At 34.9% G+C, this 19,397-nt stretch overlaps 1 protein-coding gene across 11 annotated transcripts in view; it reads right to left on the bottom strand.

The window, feature by feature from the left end:
- RNF180 (ring finger protein 180) overlaps window positions 1-19,397 on the bottom strand; it is a 217,007-nt gene that overhangs the window by 166,340 nt on the left and 31,270 nt on the right. For all 11 annotated transcript variants that reach the window (XR_008525014.2, XR_008525016.2, XR_008525013.2 and 8 more), the window contains 3 exon segments: window positions 15,161-15,295; window positions 3,929-4,024; window positions 1,580-2,539 (listed from right to left, as the gene is read on the bottom strand). Coding sequence is in view for 7 of the 11 variants with exons in the window: in XM_054555060.2 (XP_054411035.1) it covers window positions 1,580-2,539; window positions 3,929-4,024; window positions 15,161-15,295 (1,191 nt within the window). In the remaining 4 variants the exon portion in view is untranslated.

The raw sequence follows: 19,397 nt of genomic DNA, 5'->3' as shown, positions 1-19,397 counted from the left end.
GGTCTAAGACTCATTAATTCTGATCAATTAAGCTATATCATATGTATGTGAATGAATACAAATAACTTCATCTATACAAAAAAAACACATTAACTTTGTACTTGCTTTGCTCTAAACTGTGTATATAAGAGTATTCCTATGATGGAAAATGATCAATCATGTAGCTGAGGTTTTCAAAACTACCTAGCCTAAGAATTAAACACATTTTTAAATTGCAAAGATGTTATCTGCATATATTTACAGTACAAAGTATAATTTTCATACTTCTTTTACATTTCTATTTGCTACAGAATTATTTTAGAGCCCTCCACATTACATTAATCATTTTAAAAATATTCTTTCTGAATATTCACTTAACATATGATCATTTCCAATTTACCTATGTATAGCTCAAGTCTCAATGAAAATTTTGAATTTTACAGTTTAAGTTAAACTATGAAGTATGTTATAATGATGCTAAAACACATTCATTTTTTACATTCTGTAATATATACTTTGATGTCACATTACACTATCACTTGTAAACAAACCAAACTGAAATGCATTTTAGCAACCAAAAATATAATAAAAAATTACCTATAGAAATAATTATACTATGTAACTTAAAGATGACAAAAACACTCAATCTGGAGCATTCAATGCAGTAATTTTATTTTATTGAGTCAAAACTAGAATAAGCCATAATGAGTTTACTTAACTATTTTTAAAAGAAAAAACTAATATATCAAGTTGCAGCTTTCTGTATTTTAGTTCTGTTAACATACAACACACTGATTAATAAGGACACTATTATGAATCAGTAGATAATAAAGTCAATTTGCAAAAAAAAAACAAGTTTATTCAGAAACATATTGGTTCGAACTTTCAAATGTTCACGAGCATCTCATCCATTGGCTTTAATTGCTTTCTTTCCACGGCACCTAACATTTACTGTTCAGTTCCTTTGCACATCCTACTCTGGAGCATATTACTATGGGTACTGAAGTAGATCAAATCATAGAGAAGCATAGTCTCCTATGAAATTACAATACAGGTAAATTACCCTTTAGATAATTTTCACAATTTATCACAGTTAATCATAACTAGATCATGTGAACCCATGATTAAGGCTCCTTGAAATACCCACTTAAGCTATTATAAATGTGATGAAAAGTGAATGACTTTGTCACCTGATTGAATTTACTTAGAGAAACATTTATTCAACCCAAAATTTAAAAAAAAACATTTTTGACCCCAAATAAAACCACTGTAAAACAATCCTAATAAGTCATACATTTAAAATATAGTAAAAAACAATCCAGTGTTAATTAGAGATTAATATCCCTCTAAAATATTAGCAGAATTGGGAAATATTGCACAAAAGAGGTTTTTTCTAAACATGCATGAAGCATAGAGACTGGGTTATACACGCCAATTATAATATGGCTGCATGATTATTGAGTGCACTTACAGAGAAACAGCATTTCCAGAATTATTAAAACCAAGTTTTTATTATACAGATGTTGAAAGTTAGCTCCACTCCCCAAATTCCAGTATTTATAATACAGATTTTTTAGTAAACTCTTTTGAAAAATATTACCTGCTTCTGTAGCCATCTTTCACGCCTTCGTTGTTTCCTTCTTAGGTTCTTCAACTTGCTCCTTTCTCTCTTATTGAGCCTCTGATTAATGCTGCCCAATGAAAAATTGGCTGAGTGCAGGAAGTCCAGAGGGGAGAGGTGCTCTTCCTGGTCTGAGGCCTCCGGCATGCTCCTGCCAGCTGAGGGCAGGTCCATCAGGAAAGTCAGATTGTTAGTATTAGTATGGTCAGAGTACACTGAAGCAGCTTCTAGACCACACTGAAATTCTCCTCCTCTTTGTGTCTGGGTCTCATGGGGGGCCACTGAAAATCTTTGCAGCAGCATACCAGGATCAAAACTGGATGGATTCTGAAAGGAACAGCTATTTTTACTAGATTGTAAAGGCAAGCCTGAAAGGTCAATAGGCTGTGTTTCATTTAGTCTGGAATAGGCAGTAGTCTTACCACGTATTTCATATAAAGTGGGTAATAAAGTCAGTTTCTCACTGATGTTCAGATCCAAACTATGTGATTTTCTATGAAAAGCTCTTGTAGTGCATCTGCCAGTCACAAGCTGGGGAACAAAAAGCTGGTATTTTGGTTCTGATGCTTTGGAGAGCAGTTTTTCATTCTTCATCTCAAAATATGTTGGTCGCACCTCCAGGCAGAGTGCTTCTGTTAATCTTCCAGGGTCATTATTATTTCGGGCCATGTTTAAAAGCCTGTGATTTCTGTTTTTAGAGCCACCACCTGTCAGCAGAACTTCCTTGTCACAACCTGACTGAACTCTAGGATGTGACAAGTATTTCACTGATGGTCTCATTAGTCTGCCTGCCTGTGTTGGCTGATAATCGGTCCGGCTCTTGGAGAGATGTACAGCTGCAAGCTGGCCACAGGAACATTTTGGAGTGCTGACAAAATTAAAGCCCCCTAAACGGGCCCCACAGAAAGGACAATTCAGTTTTCCAACTGTCCACTGGGCCTACAGGTAATAAAGAAGGATAAAGACAGTGCTTTCATTATAAAGTAACCGAAGAGAAATTTTTTTTTCTTTAAAGCCAGCCACATGAAAGTTTTCTATGCCATAGAAAAGGCTAGCTTTCTGTTTTCTGATTAGTAGACTGAACAGCAAATAAAACAAGCCTTCCAAGAAATAAAGATAAGCAGGGCCAAAGTTCTAGAATGATAACATATTGCAAATCATGCCCATCCAAACAATATTCCTAAGAATTCTAAATGAGAGTCTCTTGAACAATAGGTTGAATATGGATACAGTATGAACTAAAGAAAAATACGCTATGGAACCAGGAAGCAAATCAGTGGACAGAGCTTAATTTGCAAGTAAAATCTCACAGAAAAGTATCTGTTTTGATACACTTCTTGCATACCAAGCACTGTGGGAGGGAACGTTACCCAACCAACAGAATAAAGCTCTTCCTGGCTTTTTACATACAACCAAAAGATATTGATTGCATACATCAGACAGTGCATTTTCTATGCTTAGATTGGAAATTAACAATGAACTGTCTTAAAATTATCTTTCCAACTGAGATAGTGAAATATCTGCAGTGTCCTAATATATTTTGTTAAGTTCAGGACACTTATAAACAGTGCACTGGCATTCTCCTAGAAAACTGTTACAGTGTGAGAAGGGATATCTATCAAATGTTATTTTTTAACAAAAAATTAAGCTGGTCAGTGGAGAAATGTAATGATATATTTCCAAAGTCCTACTACTTATAATTTTCTAAGACAGGAGTTTTGAATTGTGAAAAATAACTATACATACCAGGTCAGTTCTTGCTCTTATAATTTAAGGAACCTTTAAAGTGTAGAATTTTCATTTTGATTATACCAAAGAGGGTCATTAATTATCCTATTTATTTTGTATGTTTGTGCATTTATGTATATATGTATAGATATGAATAACACATACAGAATATTCCATTTATTCAACAGGACCTATTCTTGGTGCTGGGAAATACAAATGAACAAAATATAAAAGTCCCTGACTTTATGGTGCTTATATTCTAGGGTGGGAGCTAGGCAATTAACAAGTTAAATAAGCTATATGTGTATTTAGGTAAATATGTATATGTGTGTGTATAATAATATATATGTCACATATATGCTTCTGTATATTTAAAAGTAACATATATTACGTGTGCGTGTGCATGTGTGTGTGTGCGTAAAATACAGATAGGTATATAAAGTGGAGAAAGGAGAAAAGAAGTGTGAAGAGAGGTAATGGGAGTGAGGAGCAGTAAGAGGCTGGCCAAGGAATGCATCTAAGAAAAATAGCTCTAAAAGGAGGACAAAAACATTCTGAAGGTTGTATATTCTTAATTTTACTCAGAAACTAAGAACTTACTTTTTGGATTAGGCAGCTTATCCATTCTGGAAGGGATTCTATATTCATGTGCCACACATGACAAATATTTTGAGCATCAACTGAATCATCTTTATCCTGTTAAATAAAAATAAATGATATTACTAATTACCAGTTCAGAATTTATTTCACAGGTTTCATATTTAAGTAAAACTCAAAAATACAAATTCTATTTTAGCTAGAAGGCAAATATACACTGCCTTCCCTTCCTAACTCCCATAATAAAAAAACAAGCCTACAAAAAAAGATTTTTTAAAAATTTCTTCAGGGAATAACTACCTGTGATTTAAGACAAAGCCCTTCCATCTCACTGAGGTCATCAAATGAAATTTACAATTTAGCAGTTAGTTACTGAATGAACACATCTAGTGTCTTTTTCTGCATGTGAGACAAAATAGTGTCTTTCATGGCAACTTTCTCCAGCCTCAAATCTCTATTCTATCTGAATTCCATTAATGACAGAATAAAGTTGCTCTATTCTCTATCAAGATGCTGGATGAATGTGCAGAAAGATGGGGGAGCAGAATGATGGGATTCAGGACACACTACCCCAAAATAGGCCTCCTTGGCATACTGAAAAACAGCAGAGGCAGGAAGGTCTCACTAACCTTCCCCCTGCCCTTTTCCCCTGAAGCAGGTCAATAACCTAGGAAGGATTTTCTGACCTCCCATAAAGTATGTCATAAGACTCTTACATAAGAGATGCTAAAACTGTCCTTATAAACTTTATAAATTAGCCAAGGAAGAAGAGGGGGACAAACAAAAATAAACCAAGCTTGCAGCACATTGAGCATTAATCCCCAGGTCTGCTTGCTCTCTGACCTGCTTCCTCATGGCTGTTTGGTGCCTATTGCCCCAAATCCCATAGATCCTAGATTATAGTTTCCCTTAACTGCTCTATAGGTAACAACTTGAACATTATGAAACTCAAAGTTTTCCCTTTGAGATATTCCTCTAGTTTTCCCTTTGAGATATTCCTCTAGGTCCTGCATACCAATGAAACTATTAACACCAGCTGGTCTGAAAAACCCCATTGATGCCAGCTGCTCTGAATGAAGGATACCACCAGAAGCTGACTCACCAAAGAATGTAGTTTCCACATCCTGAAGATTTCATCCCTCATTCCTCAACCAATCAGCCACCCCAATTTTCCAGCTCCTCACTCTCCATGGTTTCCTTAAAACTCCCAGCCCAGAACTCCTCAGGGAGATGAAGGATTTGAGGGTCTCTTCCCATCTCCTCACTGGACACCTTGCAATCATGACATTCTTTCTCTGCTGCAAATCCTGCTATCTCAGTGTATTGATCTGTTACTACACGGTGGGCATATGAAACTATTAGTCCTATAACACTGCCATCCCCTATACCAGGAGAAAGGTATCTTCAAAACTGCATTTGAAATTGGCCCTCTAAATAAGTTTACCAATTCAACTAATAAACAGGGTGGGAAGAGGTGTACTTCAGTGCAAGTCTGTATATGGATAAGCATATGACAGACTAATATGTCTTTTGAAAGGTAAATCTTCAATTTTAGCAAGAGAAGAGAAACTTTAAGTCACATTCTATCTCCACTGTTCAGCAGCAAGCAAACTGCATGAAAACAAACACCCTAGAATTATTTTTCATAAACTCACAACATAATACAAATATAAACAGATGTTATCAGATTTTCCCCCTCAAAAGAGAAATTCTGGCACGTTCAATCATTGATAATCCTAGGGTTCCAAACTTTAATTATTCTAAGACATCTGTGGATGCCAATTTCTACAGAGAGTTTGAGAGAGAATATCAACACTCTGGTAAGTCCGAGGTTCTCTTTTGACTAGCACTGAAGAAAAGGGCCTGCATCAAGATCATGAACTCTGTGAAGAACCACCTTAGAAGAGTATTTCACAAAATGTGGTCCCCAGATCACTAGCATTAGACATAAGTTGGGTTACTTACTAAAAACTTATACTCCTGGGCCACACCTAAGAGTGTCTATAAATAAATTCCTACTTATGATCTTCATATACGCTAAAGTTAAGAACCCAGAGACATCTTTTTTTAGTGTTTGATTTTGTGTGCTTCTGTCAACTGCCTTTTCTACGTTCTAATAGTGATTAATTTACAGTAACAGTTCAGTCATGACTAGCTTTTCTCTCCAACTCATATATAAAATTTTTAAAGAAACTTGGGAAACATATTGCAAGTGACTCAATAAAACTAAACAGTATAGCTTTATCTATTTTGCCCCAGAAACAAAATAAAGGTATGGATACAGTTTTTGAAAAAGTAGAATTAATTTTGCGAAACATCCATACTCACACACACTAGCTCCTTTCATTAGGAGCTGACAATTATGAAGATTAGTATAACTCTAATGAATTCTTTAAAACAATCTTACAGAGAATACAAAGTGGAATTGACAAATGAAGTAATCTTTTCATTATCAGATCCAGAATTTTGTTCTGACTTTTCAAGATTATGTCTACATATAGAGGAAGGAAAGAAGGGTGGCAGTGACAGAGGGAGGGAGGAAATTTCTACACTGGTAGAATAATAGATTGTCAATGTCAAAATAAGTTAATGGCACTCAACCTATCAATATTTATTCAGTGATTACTAAATACAGTGTTGACCACACAAAGCATGTAGAGACATACTTATTAATATGCCAGGGATTGTGTTGCATAAAGGTACATCTATTATTTGTATTAATGTATTAATATTTCACTGTCCTACGTCTTATTTTACTATGTACATTTCATTATTTCATTTAATCATATAAGTTGATCATTTTTTAATCACATAGCATTGATCATAACACTAAAAAACCACTACCCACTATAAATTTCGGAAATGCTTTATGAATACTCCTATGAGAATAAACACTGGAGTCACAGTTGTAGGTAGAAGAAAGTTTTCCAATGTACTTATTCTTCTTATTTTCACTAAATAACAAATATTTATATTGTGCTCACTATGCGCAGGCACCGTTTTAAGAGTTTTTACTGTCTTACAGATAAGAACACTGAAACAAGCGATCCCAAGCTTCCACATTGCCTCTTATGCCATATAAAATACTATAGTTTTTAGGGCAATAAACTTTCTTATCTCTAGCCTGTGTATGCTTTAAGGCATGATACTGCTATTCTTCTCTACACTTATAAAACTAAAACTGAAGCATATCTTATTTTTAAATTAACTAAGATAAATTTATGTAGGGAGAGGTATGTTTAGGAAAAATTCCACAGCTGATTCTCCTTTGTACCCCTCAACCCAACCTCCTTCATTTGAGAAAAAATAATATAAAACAGCATATATTGTTTTCTTTTAAATAGCTAAAATTTAAAGTATACCTTCATCTCCTCACAACCAAAAAGACAGGAATAGCAATTCGTACAGGTAGGAAAGCATAAAAAGCTGGGTTGAATTTATAGCATTGTTTCATTTTCTGAAAACTTTACATATGGACCACGGTAAACACAGACACCTCAACTATAAATGAAACTGCCAACTACTTTCACCTGTATTTACCAACACAGTCTTAGAAAAAATACATTTTTATTTGTAATATTTATTTCCAATGTAATTCTACAAGTAAAGAGGATGTATCAACTATTGTTTCTAAGTTTTAAGTCAGTTAATTTTTTAAAATCACACAAATATATAAACGATAAAACAAGTTTTGATGGACATATTTTAAGATGAGTGATGAAACTGGAGGCAACCCAATTTTAGGAATTTAAAGCCATCAAAGTATTAGCACAACAAGTTATCTCCTCGGGAAAAATCTGACTGAAAATTAGAACTGTTTTACTAGGATTTAAAAAAAATTATTAGACAGATTTTCTTTATGTCTCAAATTTCCCACACGGAGGAAGGAGGAAGGAAAAGGAGGAGAAAGTAATAGCAATTTCATGTAATAATGTCAGAAAAATGTTGACAACATTATGTTTGTAAATGAAATAATTTGTTCAAGCAGCAGAGGGAGCCAATGTATTGTTATTTTAATTTTTTCTTTAAGTGTTGGGAATATTCTCAGTTGCTATAACAGACAAATATCACTTAATTTTAAAATTACAAATTTGATGCCTTATTTTTTATCATTATGTGATCTTTAATATTTTTAATTAAGTGTAACAAGTTACATGCAAAAAGTTGATAATATTATTACGTAATATTTTGGAAGATGTTTAACCCTTGGCATTTCCAACGTAAGCAATAACATTCCCTCAGCTAATTCTTTAAATGTGAGCCAACTATATTATTTGACTACTGCAGCTAATACCACAGGGAAAAGACTATGTAACAAAAATGTCATTTAAATTAACATTATTAGTTGTCTAAAGTGTCACAAATGTAAAGGAAACACAATTCTATTGGACTGCCTAGTTTGTCTATTTGTACTTTGAGAAGGTACCTGAAGGGTAAAAACTTTTTATAATCAAAAGGTCACAATGAATTGAAAAAAATGAAAGCCTCACTTAAAAAACAAACAGGCTCCCTGCCTCAATTCTTGGTACCTTTCTAATTCACTCTTCACACTATTACCAAAATAATCTCAAAATTCAAAAGTCATGTTACTTCCTCCCATTGACTTCCCAGCTCCTAGAATAAAGATCAAAGTCTTTGACTTACAAGACCATACATGATTTGAACAATACCCAACTTTCTACTCTCAGATCTTGCCAAACTCCCTCTTCATCTCTGAACTCCAATCGTGGCAATCTCTTTTAGTTCTGGGGATCCACCACAGGGCCTTTGAACACGCTGGTCCTGAATCTTGGAATGTTCTCCCACCTGTACTGTCCTCACTTATCCATCATATCTCCACACAGGTCACTTCCTCAGAAAAGCTTTACAGCTAGGTCCAGCATTCTATCTATATCCTACTCTTATGGCTTCCTATACTTTTCCTTTTTGCCACTTAAACAGCTAATAATTTATATCTATATGAGTAATCAATATTTAATATTTATATAACTGGTCAATGTTATAAATATTAAATTATTTTACTATTAAGTTATAAATATCAAACTTTTAATATGATTATAATATAATCAGAATACATTTATAATTGTTAAAATATTAATAGAAGATTAAATGATAAATCCTGAAAACTTCACAAGGACATACCATTTCTCTTCTGCTCATCTTTGAATTTCCAGTTCCTATTACAGGACGTGTGTGGTCTTAGTCTGCTTGGGATGCCATCACAAAATACCAGAGACTGAATGACTTAAACAATAGCAACTTATTTTCTCTCAGTTCTAGAGAATGAAGGTTTGAGATCAGCGTGCCGGCATGTTCTGGCTCTGGCAAGGGCTCTCTTTCTAACCTGCAGGTGGCTGTTTACTCACTGTGTCCTCACAGGATCTCTTTCTCTTTTCTTCCTTTTATAGAGCCACAGTCCTATTGAATTAAGGCCCCATCTTTATGCTCTCATTTAACCTTCATTAACTCCTAAAGACCCTATCTCCAGATATAGTCACACTGCACCTTTAAAATATGCACTTGGAGGGCATACAATTCAGTCCATAGCATAGCATGTGCTAAGACTAGTATGGAACAAATATATGCTATCACTAAGAAAAGAGAACACAAAGCATTAAAAATGTAATAAGCAATAAAAATATTTATTTCGATATTACAGCCATTGAAGGAAAAATACCATCAGAATAATAAAGCCAGAGAGAAAACAAGCAAATTATCTAACCAAAAAACATGAGGGAGAGGTATATACTCTAATAATTAATTCAACATTCATCAGTCCTATTCATGTCAGCCACTGCATTGGCAACGGTGTTATACAGATGAAATACTTCATAGCCTGGTGATGGAAGAAGTCATAACCTAATAATTAAAGTGTTTTATTTTAAGTGTTTGACCATCCCTCAGCTCCCAATTACCTGAACCCAGTAGAATTTGGTAACTGCCCCTAAAAGTTTCATAACTGCAATGAATGTTGACCAACGATTTCTTTTAAAACCAATGGACACTCTCATTTAGAGTCTTTATATATGGATATATAGTTTGTATGCTAGCTCTGCACAAATCCAGGGCAAACCTTTCACAAACTAGCTCCCTCTAGAATTGTGCAGTATACAATCTGCACACTGAAGGAAATGTCTGATCTTCTAGATCTCATTTAACATTTAACACGAATAATCAACACTTTTTTTTCCTAGAAAATGTTTGTCCCTTGACTTCCATAATATTGTATCCTAATTTTCGGTTCTATTTTTTCACTCTTTTTTTTCTCCTTTGTGGAGCTTCTCTTTTTCTGTCTATCCTATAAATGTTCCTATATGATAGTAACTATTGCTCTCTCCTATTTTCGGTTCTATATTTTTCACTCTTTTTTTTCTCCTTTGTGAGAGCTTCTCTTTTTCTGTCTATCCTATAAATGTTCCTGTATGATAGGAACTACTTATCTCACTCCATTCATACACTGCATGGCAATTTCATCTACTCTCACAGCTTCACCTAAAACTTACATGCTGATGATCCACAGTTTTAGTTCAGATCTCTCTTCTGAATCCCGTATCCACAGAACCGAGCAGCCTCCTAAAATATTTGAATATTCTACAGGCCACATAAACTTCACATGTCCAAAACCATAACAAAACTAAAACTAAGGACGCCACTCCTTAACACAGATTGCACAAGTGGAGACCATTTCTGTTATTTTATTTCTACATCTTTAGGGTCTTTGTTGTTGTTATTTTGTTTTTGGTTTTTGCCCACATTTCATCTATCTCAGGCCTGAATGCAAGGTCGAAGTCCCCATTTCTCCTTGTGGACGTTGTAGATTGTCTGAAAACTCCATTCTAAATTCCCTTTCTCATGTCTTACCGTATGCCAGTGGCTAGATAACTAAAGCTCAAATATCCCAGTTTCCCTTAAAATTCAAATTCCACACTAACCTAACTTTGACAAACCTGATACACCCGCACAACATTACAAAAGCAGAACTGATGGCTGCATTTGTACTGTTTCTTGTGGCAAATTTGGTTTTGGAGGTACATGATTATTCTGCAGCAAACATCACAGCAATTCTAGTGTCCAGTTCCTAGCTTTGGGAGGGCTGAGACAAAGAGTGTGAGACTTCCATTTCCTGGCAATGGTCAGGGCTAAAGAAGGCAATTGGTCCTGGAGTCAACAGCTATTGATGTTGTTTCCCCAGTTTCCTTATTCTCTATGTTGTTCTGAGAGCCATTTCATGTCTGCATGTGGAAGACAGGAGATAAAGCCCAGGGCACCCTCGGGATGGAAAGAACCTAAGGAGAAACTCCCTACATAAAGCTGGTTATAACCTCAGTATGAGGGTAAATGAGAAACCTGTTTCTCAGAGGGCACACAAGAAAACTTGCCTAACTTTGGTATTCAGTAGAAGGAGAGGAAAAAACATTTTCCCGCACAATATAGATTTTCTTAAACAGTACAACACATAAAGGACAGAACAAATACATTCATCAAATTATGAATTTCTTTTCAACAAAGACACCACAAGAATGAAATATAAGTTACATAAACTGGGAAAAAAATATTTGCAATACAATAACCAAAAAAGATTAGTATTTAGAACACAGAATCTCCAAATATCAAAAACAAAACATCCTAATAGAAAAATAGGCAAGAAAAAAAGACATTTTGCAGAAAACACAATTGACCTCTGAGAATGAGATGTTAAATGTTGGTGAAGATGTGAAATCACAGCAATGCTGAACTATTGCTGGTGAGACTGTCATTTGAAAACAGCATTGCCCAGTAAAGTTGAACATGCACATACCCTATGATGCTGGAACTCCATTTCTAATAATACTAATGCCAATGTGTGCAAAGATATGCATAAGAAAGTTCACAGTAGCACTGATTATAAGAGCAAGACAAATAGAGGTAACCCAAATGACTATCAACAAAGACTTTAGAGATCTTTCAACAAGAATTTCAACAAGACTTTAGAGATCCTAAGGACCAGAGTATATTCTGGAATACTATCCAGAAGTGAAAATGAACTAAATCTACACTCGACATGGTGATACTGAGTAAAAACAGCAATTTCCAGAATAATCACAGTGTAATTTCATTTACAGAAAGTTCAGAAACAAAACACTTATTATATATATAGCTTATTTTTAACTGTATAGTTACTTTAATAGGTGATAAATTTAGCAACCTTTCAGCACAGTACTGATAAAATTACTTTGGGGTTCTAATAATTTATTTTGTGGTTTCCTTTAAAGGATCCTTTCATGTTCATTTTTAATATTTTGATAATGTATACAGATTTATAAAATATAAAATATGTTTTATAAAGAGAATTTAAAGAAAATACCAATATGCCCACTACCAAGATTAAGAAATTTAACATTAACATTACTTTAGAAGCCCCCCTCAGAGTCACTGCTTCATACTACTCCTTCTGCTAAGACTTAACCATGATATTGAATTATCCCTTCATTTTAAAATAATTTGTGTGTATTTTATATATATTTAGTATACAATTTTTACATATTTTTAATTACAGATGCAATTTTATATAAATGAATATATTTTTATTTTATAAGGTATTTTCAATGGTTTACATCTTTTATTATGTTTATACATTTTATTTTACACATAAATCTACAGAGACAGAAATAAGATTGGTATGTTGCCTGGGGATGGGAGCAGGACAAATCGGCCTGAGGAAACTTTACGGGGTAATGAAAATAGCTGAAAATTGCAATGTAGTGGTGGTTACACAACTAAAAATCATTAAGTTGTTATCTAACAACGGGTGAATTTTATGGTCTACAAATTATACTTTAAAATCTGTAAGAAACAAACATATATATGTTCACATATTATCTTTTCTGCAAAGTCTCCTGTGACCAGCCCAGGCAGAATTTTGTTTGCATTCCTCTGTTAGAGTACTCCTCAAATCAGGCTACACTTGTTGGCCTATTTTCAACAAGACTTTAGAGATCCTAAGGACCAGAGTATATTTTCTCAACTATGTATCACTCTTCCACTATCCATCCCAATACATCCTACAGCAATGCTTGAATTGTTCTTGCTCATTAAATATGTTTTAATGAATGAATAAGTGGGAGTTCTCCAGGTAAATAAAAGGATCAGCCACTCTAGTGAGAAGTGACATCATATGATATCCTGAAGGAAGAGCAAAGGCAGCAAAGAGAGTGTGGAGGTTATGAGCACTGGCTCTGTAGCCTCACTGCCCAGTCCAATTGCAGCTGCACTTCTTAGTAGCAGTGTGAACCTGGGCAAATTACCTAATCTTCTGTGCCTCAGTTTCCTTATCTAGCAAATGGAGATGATAGGTTATCTTCCTCAAAGAGTTACTGTAAGGAATAATATTTTAAAAGCATTTAAAACAGTTCCTAACCAGCAAGTACATAAAACAGTACTCTACATCATTAGTCACCAAGGAAATGAAAATTAAAGCTATAATGATATACCACTATATGTCCATCAGAATGGCTAAAATTATAAAGACGGAAAATACTAAGTATTGGCAAAGATGTAACTGGAATTCTCATATGTTGCTACCGAAAGTAAACATAAACTTTGAAAAGCTACTAACAATTTCTTAAGAAATTAAACTATACCTACCCCTGACCCCAAAAATCCATTCCTATGCATATATTAAAAAGAAATAATAAAACATGACCACAAAATTTATAAAAATTTTGATAGCAGTTTTATTCATAACTTAAAACTGGAACAAATGCCAATGTCCTTCAGCAGAAAAAAACTGATAAATATTCATAATATTTATATATTATGATATATTCATAAATGGCACATAGCTCAGGAGAAAAAAGGAACACACTACTGACACATACAAAACATAAATCTCTAAAACACTATGCTGACACAAATAAGTCAGGTACGTTAAGAGTGCATGCTGTATTATTCCATTTGAAGGAATGTAAAGAACAAGCAAACCTAGACTATGGTGAAAGACATCAGTGAGAGGGAGACCATTGCCTGCAGAAGGGCAAGACAAAAATTTCTGGGGTGATACAAATGCGTATCTTGATCTGATTCACGGCAGGGCTGATAAAACTTATCAAGTTGTACATTTAATTTTTGTATTACATATAAGTTATATCCAACAAAATACTCTCAGCATAAAAAGTTTTGGATTTTTTCCTAATTAAAATGTTATTTCAAGTCATTAAAAAGTATTTGGTTCGAGACCGGCCTGACCAATATGGTGAAACCCCATCTCTACTAAAAAATACAAAAATTAGCCAGGCATGGTGGCAGGCGCCTGTAATCCCAGCTACTCAGGAGGCTGCGGCAGGAGAATCACTTGAACCCAGGAGGTGGAGGTTGCAGTGAGCCAAGATCGCGCCATTGCACTCCACCCTGGGCGACAGAGCAAGACTCCATCTCAAAAATAAGTATTTGGCATGTAGTAAGTATCCAATCAAAGTTATCTACTATTATCAGTTTAGACTAGCTAATTTGTTAAAGTGGAAGGGAAACCATCATGATCAAATATAACTGAGGTAAAACAACGAAACAAACAAAAACTAAAAAGCTGAGTATGTCTCCCAAAGAAGCAGAAGAAAACAATGACAGGTGATTACAGTCACTCTGTCTGTTAAATTTAGAATTTCCTCCAAACTCCATTAATTACTTTCTAGTTCATGCCTCTTTGATACTGCTCTTAGAGAAGTTAAGGAATTTTTATTTTTGTTGTTTAAAAACACTCATTCTTTATCAGGATGACCAAATACACACTTGAATATTATTCAGGTTTTCCTATGGGTTACTTTTATATTATACATGAACTTTCTCTTCTAGGCCCATAGTGAATACAAAAAAAAAACAAACAAACTATATAACAAGTTTCCAATTCTTACTAGGATTCTGAATTTAATTGTGCAGTGATTACTGAGGCTCACTCATAGTGGGAATAAAAAACATTGACTATTATCTTCAGCTTATGCCTATAACATTGCACTTAAAACATTAAGGTCATGTTAACATTAGTAATTAAAGGCAAAATTAATTTTAACTGTGGAAGGGGATGCTTTTTGAATACTTTAGAATGTTTTCAGTGGGTCAGGTGAAATAAGGTAAGAGACAAAGAGTCATGACAAAGAACTATAAATATTCTTAATAAGGTAGAGAAGAATAAGTGCATGTGTGTGGATAGGCCCACAGCACTCCTCTACCAGGAAACTGAAGACTGGAGTTACCAATACTCACCTTAATCACTTGATTCTCAAAATACTCCATAAAACAACCAGAGCTTGCTATACATTTTCTACATTTCCAACAACGAAGAATACTTGTTTCCTCTTGACTATGATTTTTAGTTATCAATTCTTTGCTTCTTTTCATCTGTGGAAACATTAATGCATTTTTAGAATGTTAAACTGTCAGATAAACTGGACTTTCTAAATCCTTAACATGGCATTAGCTACAAGTGGAGAGTAAAGCAGGGAACTATAATTTATTAAGGTACCTACTAGTTATCAGGTTTTAGGTTTGGGGCACTCTATACATTACACCTGAGATTGAAAATGCCAATTAATTATGATGATACATTATGTTAATGACTACCAGCTTATTTTCTTTGTGCACAGAGTTTTGTATCTACTGCTTTTCATTTGTCTCTCACTAAAAGTGGTAAACACAATCTGTAGAGTCAATTCAACAAGTTACTGCACTAGTTTTTTTTTTGTTTGTTTGTTTTTAGACAGGGTCTCACTCTTGTCACCCAGGCTGGGGTACTGTGGCACAATCATGGCTCACTATAGCCTCGAACTCCTGGGCTCAAGCAATCCTCTTGCCTCAGTCTCCTGAGTACCAGGGACTATAGGAGTGAACCACCACGCTTGGCTAATTTTTTTTTTTTTTTTTACTTTCTGTAGAGACAGGGTCTTGCTTGGTAGCACAGGCTAGTATCAAATTCCTGGCTTTCCAAGCAATCCCCCTGCCTCAGCCTCCTAAAGTCCTGAGATTACAGGCGTGAACCACTGCATCTGGCCTACAGTGGTTTTAAAGAGTCTTGACAAAGAACTAAATATTCTTATAAGTAGCATGTTTTGAATAGTCGTACCGGTAAATTTTAAAAATAGGATTTACTGAGTTGTTAATTCTGTGAAAATTGGAAGTGCCTACCTTAAATTGATAGCAAAAATCCTTTATTCTGAAAGCAACAAAGTCTCCACTATATTGTACTTATTGGAACAGTTAACTATATACTACATCTTGTATATAATCAAGCAAGACTCAGAGGACAGCCCCACCAAATTTGTAATCTATTTTTGCACCTGAGATTTTATGTCAATACTTTCATTTAAGCCAATTTGGGATAATAGTTTCACACTAATATATAACAATTCCAAAATAGGTACAGGGTGTTAAATAACTTGTCTGGTAATTATCCACTACAAAGAAAGGCAATATTAATTTATCAGGCTACCCACATGGACCTGCCTAGTTCCCTGGCCACATTTCCTCATTTGTTCATTCAGTTCTCATTCGTCCAACACTTACTGAAAGCTACCTATGTGCCAGACAATGAGTCAAACTCTGGGAACATGAAAATGAGTAAAACTTACTTTCTGTCTCAGAGGTGCTCACTATGCTACAGATCAATAGTTTTTCAACTGTAGCACACAGAATCGCTTGGGAAGCTTTAAAAGAACAGTGATGCCTAGGACCCACTCCTAGAAATTTTTACTGATTCTGAGATGCGGATGGAGGTAGAAATGGACATTCAAAAAAAATTACCTGAGGGAATCTATAGTATGGTCAGGGAGAACACGGAGACATGCGTACTATTAACAGTTAAGTAAAATGCAACTATAAGAGAGGGAACATGAACAGACAGTAATCAACTTTAATGGTAGGACTTAAAGAACTCCGACTGAGAGGGCACAGCAAGCCCCTCTAGTTCAGACCTTCAACAAGTAGAGAGGCTGCAGTTCTGTCTCTACTGACCCATCTTCAGAATGCATCTTAGCCCAGTTGACCACTTCATTTTAACTATGTCCTCAATGACCAAGAAAAATCATTTAATTTGGCAGGGCATGGTGGCTCACGCCCGTAATCCCAGCACTTTGGGAGGCCGAGGTGGGTGGATCATCTGAGGTCAGGAGTTCGAAACCAGCCTGGCCAACACGGTGAAACTCTGTCTCTACTAAAAATACAAAAATTTAGTCGTGTGTGGTGGCACATGCCTGTAATCCCAGCTACTCAGGAGGCTGAGGCAGGAGAATTGCTTGAACCCGGTAGACAGAGGTTGCAGTGGGCCGAGATCGTGCCACTGCACTCCAGCCTGGACAACAAGAGCGAAACTCCATCTCAAAAAAAAAAAATTGTTTAATTTGCAAATGTTCTGCCCTCCCCTTTCTTCATTGTTGAAGCATGAACACACTTAACTTCTTTAGTATTCTTTCCTCTCTTACCCTTCTTAGCCTCTTTTATCTTCATCTCCCTTTTAACCAGTGGTCCTCAGCCAGGATAGGGACTGCAGGGAGGATTCATACCAGAATCAAGTATGGAGAAACTCCACATCTGCCTGTGCCCTCCAACCCTGAAATACCTGCCCTCTTCTCCCTGAAATTTTTCCATGCCTTCTTGGGGTACAACTATGTAGCAGGAAAAAACCCTGTAGGAGATTCTTGTAAGTCTTCATTTAAACACTGAAAACTATACTCACTCTGTGTGACAATGCTTCTGTATCAATGATTTTTACATCTATATATCTAGTTTTGGTCTTGTTCCAAAGCTCTAAACCAGTATTTTCAATTTCCAAATGCCAATGCACATCTCTCTATGAATCTCCTTCAGGGCCTTTGTACTGGCTGTTCACTCTTCATAGATCTGAGCTATTCTATACAGTAGCTACTAGCCAGACATGTTTATTGAGTGCTTGAAATGTGAGTTATCTAAATTGAGATGTCCAGATTTTGAAGTCTTGGTAGAAAAAAAAGAATGTAAAATATCTCAATATTTTAAAGTACATGTTGAAATAATACTTTTAATATATCGAGTTAAGGAAAATGTATTATAAAATTAATTTAACCTGTTTCTTTGTACTTGTTTATGTGGCTTTATAGATAAGGCTTGCATTGTATTTCTACCAGATCGCCTTTGTCTAGACCTCCTCACCTCTCTTGGGTCTCTGCATGGTTGGCTCCTTTCTCATCATTTAGATCTCGGTTCAATGTCACCTCCTCAAATATATAGTATAAGGAACACCTTGAATTTACTTAAATGCAAGTCAGTGGGCCACAGTCTAAGAGATTCTAATTCAATGTTTCTAGGATATAAATCTTTGTATAAAGTTCAAATTTATTACTTATAATACTGCCAAATATCCATGTCTGAATATACAGTTTGCCAATCATTCAAGTAAAAAATAATGTGCCATGAAAAGGTACTGACTTCAACTCTCAACTAAAACAACTGAACATGGGTTTTTCCTCAAGACCATCATCAGCCATCAGCAGACTGCACAAGTGCTCTATGGGTTCTTCTCATTTTTTCCCACAAAGAATATTTTTAAAAAGATGTACTTAAAAGTAAAGATTTAATAAAATATTTTTTACTGCTTCGATAAACAGGTTTGTTGCATCTGTATGGTGGTAAAGAATAAAAGGACTCCTAGTATAGATTGTCACCATTGCCTTGATTTTGCTAAGGGACCTGCAGTTTTACCCACTATTGCTTTTGTATTATTTGTGCAAATATCAACACAGTGAAAAAGGCAAACAACATCTTAATATTACGAAGAAAACAGTTTTGACCGGATTCTTTGAAAAGATCTCACAGACACCAGGGGCATGAACCACATTTTGAGAAATGCTACTTTATGCAAAACAGCTATCTCAAAAATGTTGTTTTTGAAAATCTTACTTCTCAATAACATTCTTTAAAATACTTAGGAAAGAAAGATGAGTCCCTATGGAGAAACATATTTATAATAGATTAGGTTGAAATTTTTTATAATACCAAGCACTGGAATTACAACCTCCATAACGAAGTTGCATTTCTTTGTCTATCCTTTGCTATTTGCTACACTTTATGGTGACATACCAGCATTTGACACAGTAATAATTCTACGTTCCTGGGTCTCTAGTCTTTGCTGACCTTTTTATTTGTTATTCATAAATTTAAACTTGAGATGAGGTGGACAAAATTATAAATTAAAATTAACCTAAAGTTAGAAAATACGAATAAAACAATTTTTAAAATTGAAACAGAACTCAGATATCTTCTCCAAAGCAAGTTGGAAGGCGGATATAAGCATAAATGCTGTAACTGCCAAATTTTACCAGTCTTTTAAGAAATAATCTTTATAACCTGTAAGCTGTAGTCCAGAAAACAGAAAAGAAAAAAAAGCTCCTCCAAATAATTCTATAAGAGTAATATAAGTTTGATATATTAACTAGACAAGGAAATTCAAAACTAGACAAGGAGAATATGAGAA

The sequence above is a fragment of the Pongo abelii genome, chromosome 4, assembly GCF_028885655.2.
Source record: "Pongo abelii isolate AG06213 chromosome 4, NHGRI_mPonAbe1-v2.0_pri, whole genome shotgun sequence".
NCBI classification, from domain to species: Eukaryota; Metazoa; Chordata; class Mammalia; order Primates; family Hominidae; genus Pongo; species Pongo abelii.
The sequence above is the reverse complement of the archived record's forward strand: the minus strand, read 5'-3'. Positions and strand labels throughout refer to the sequence as shown.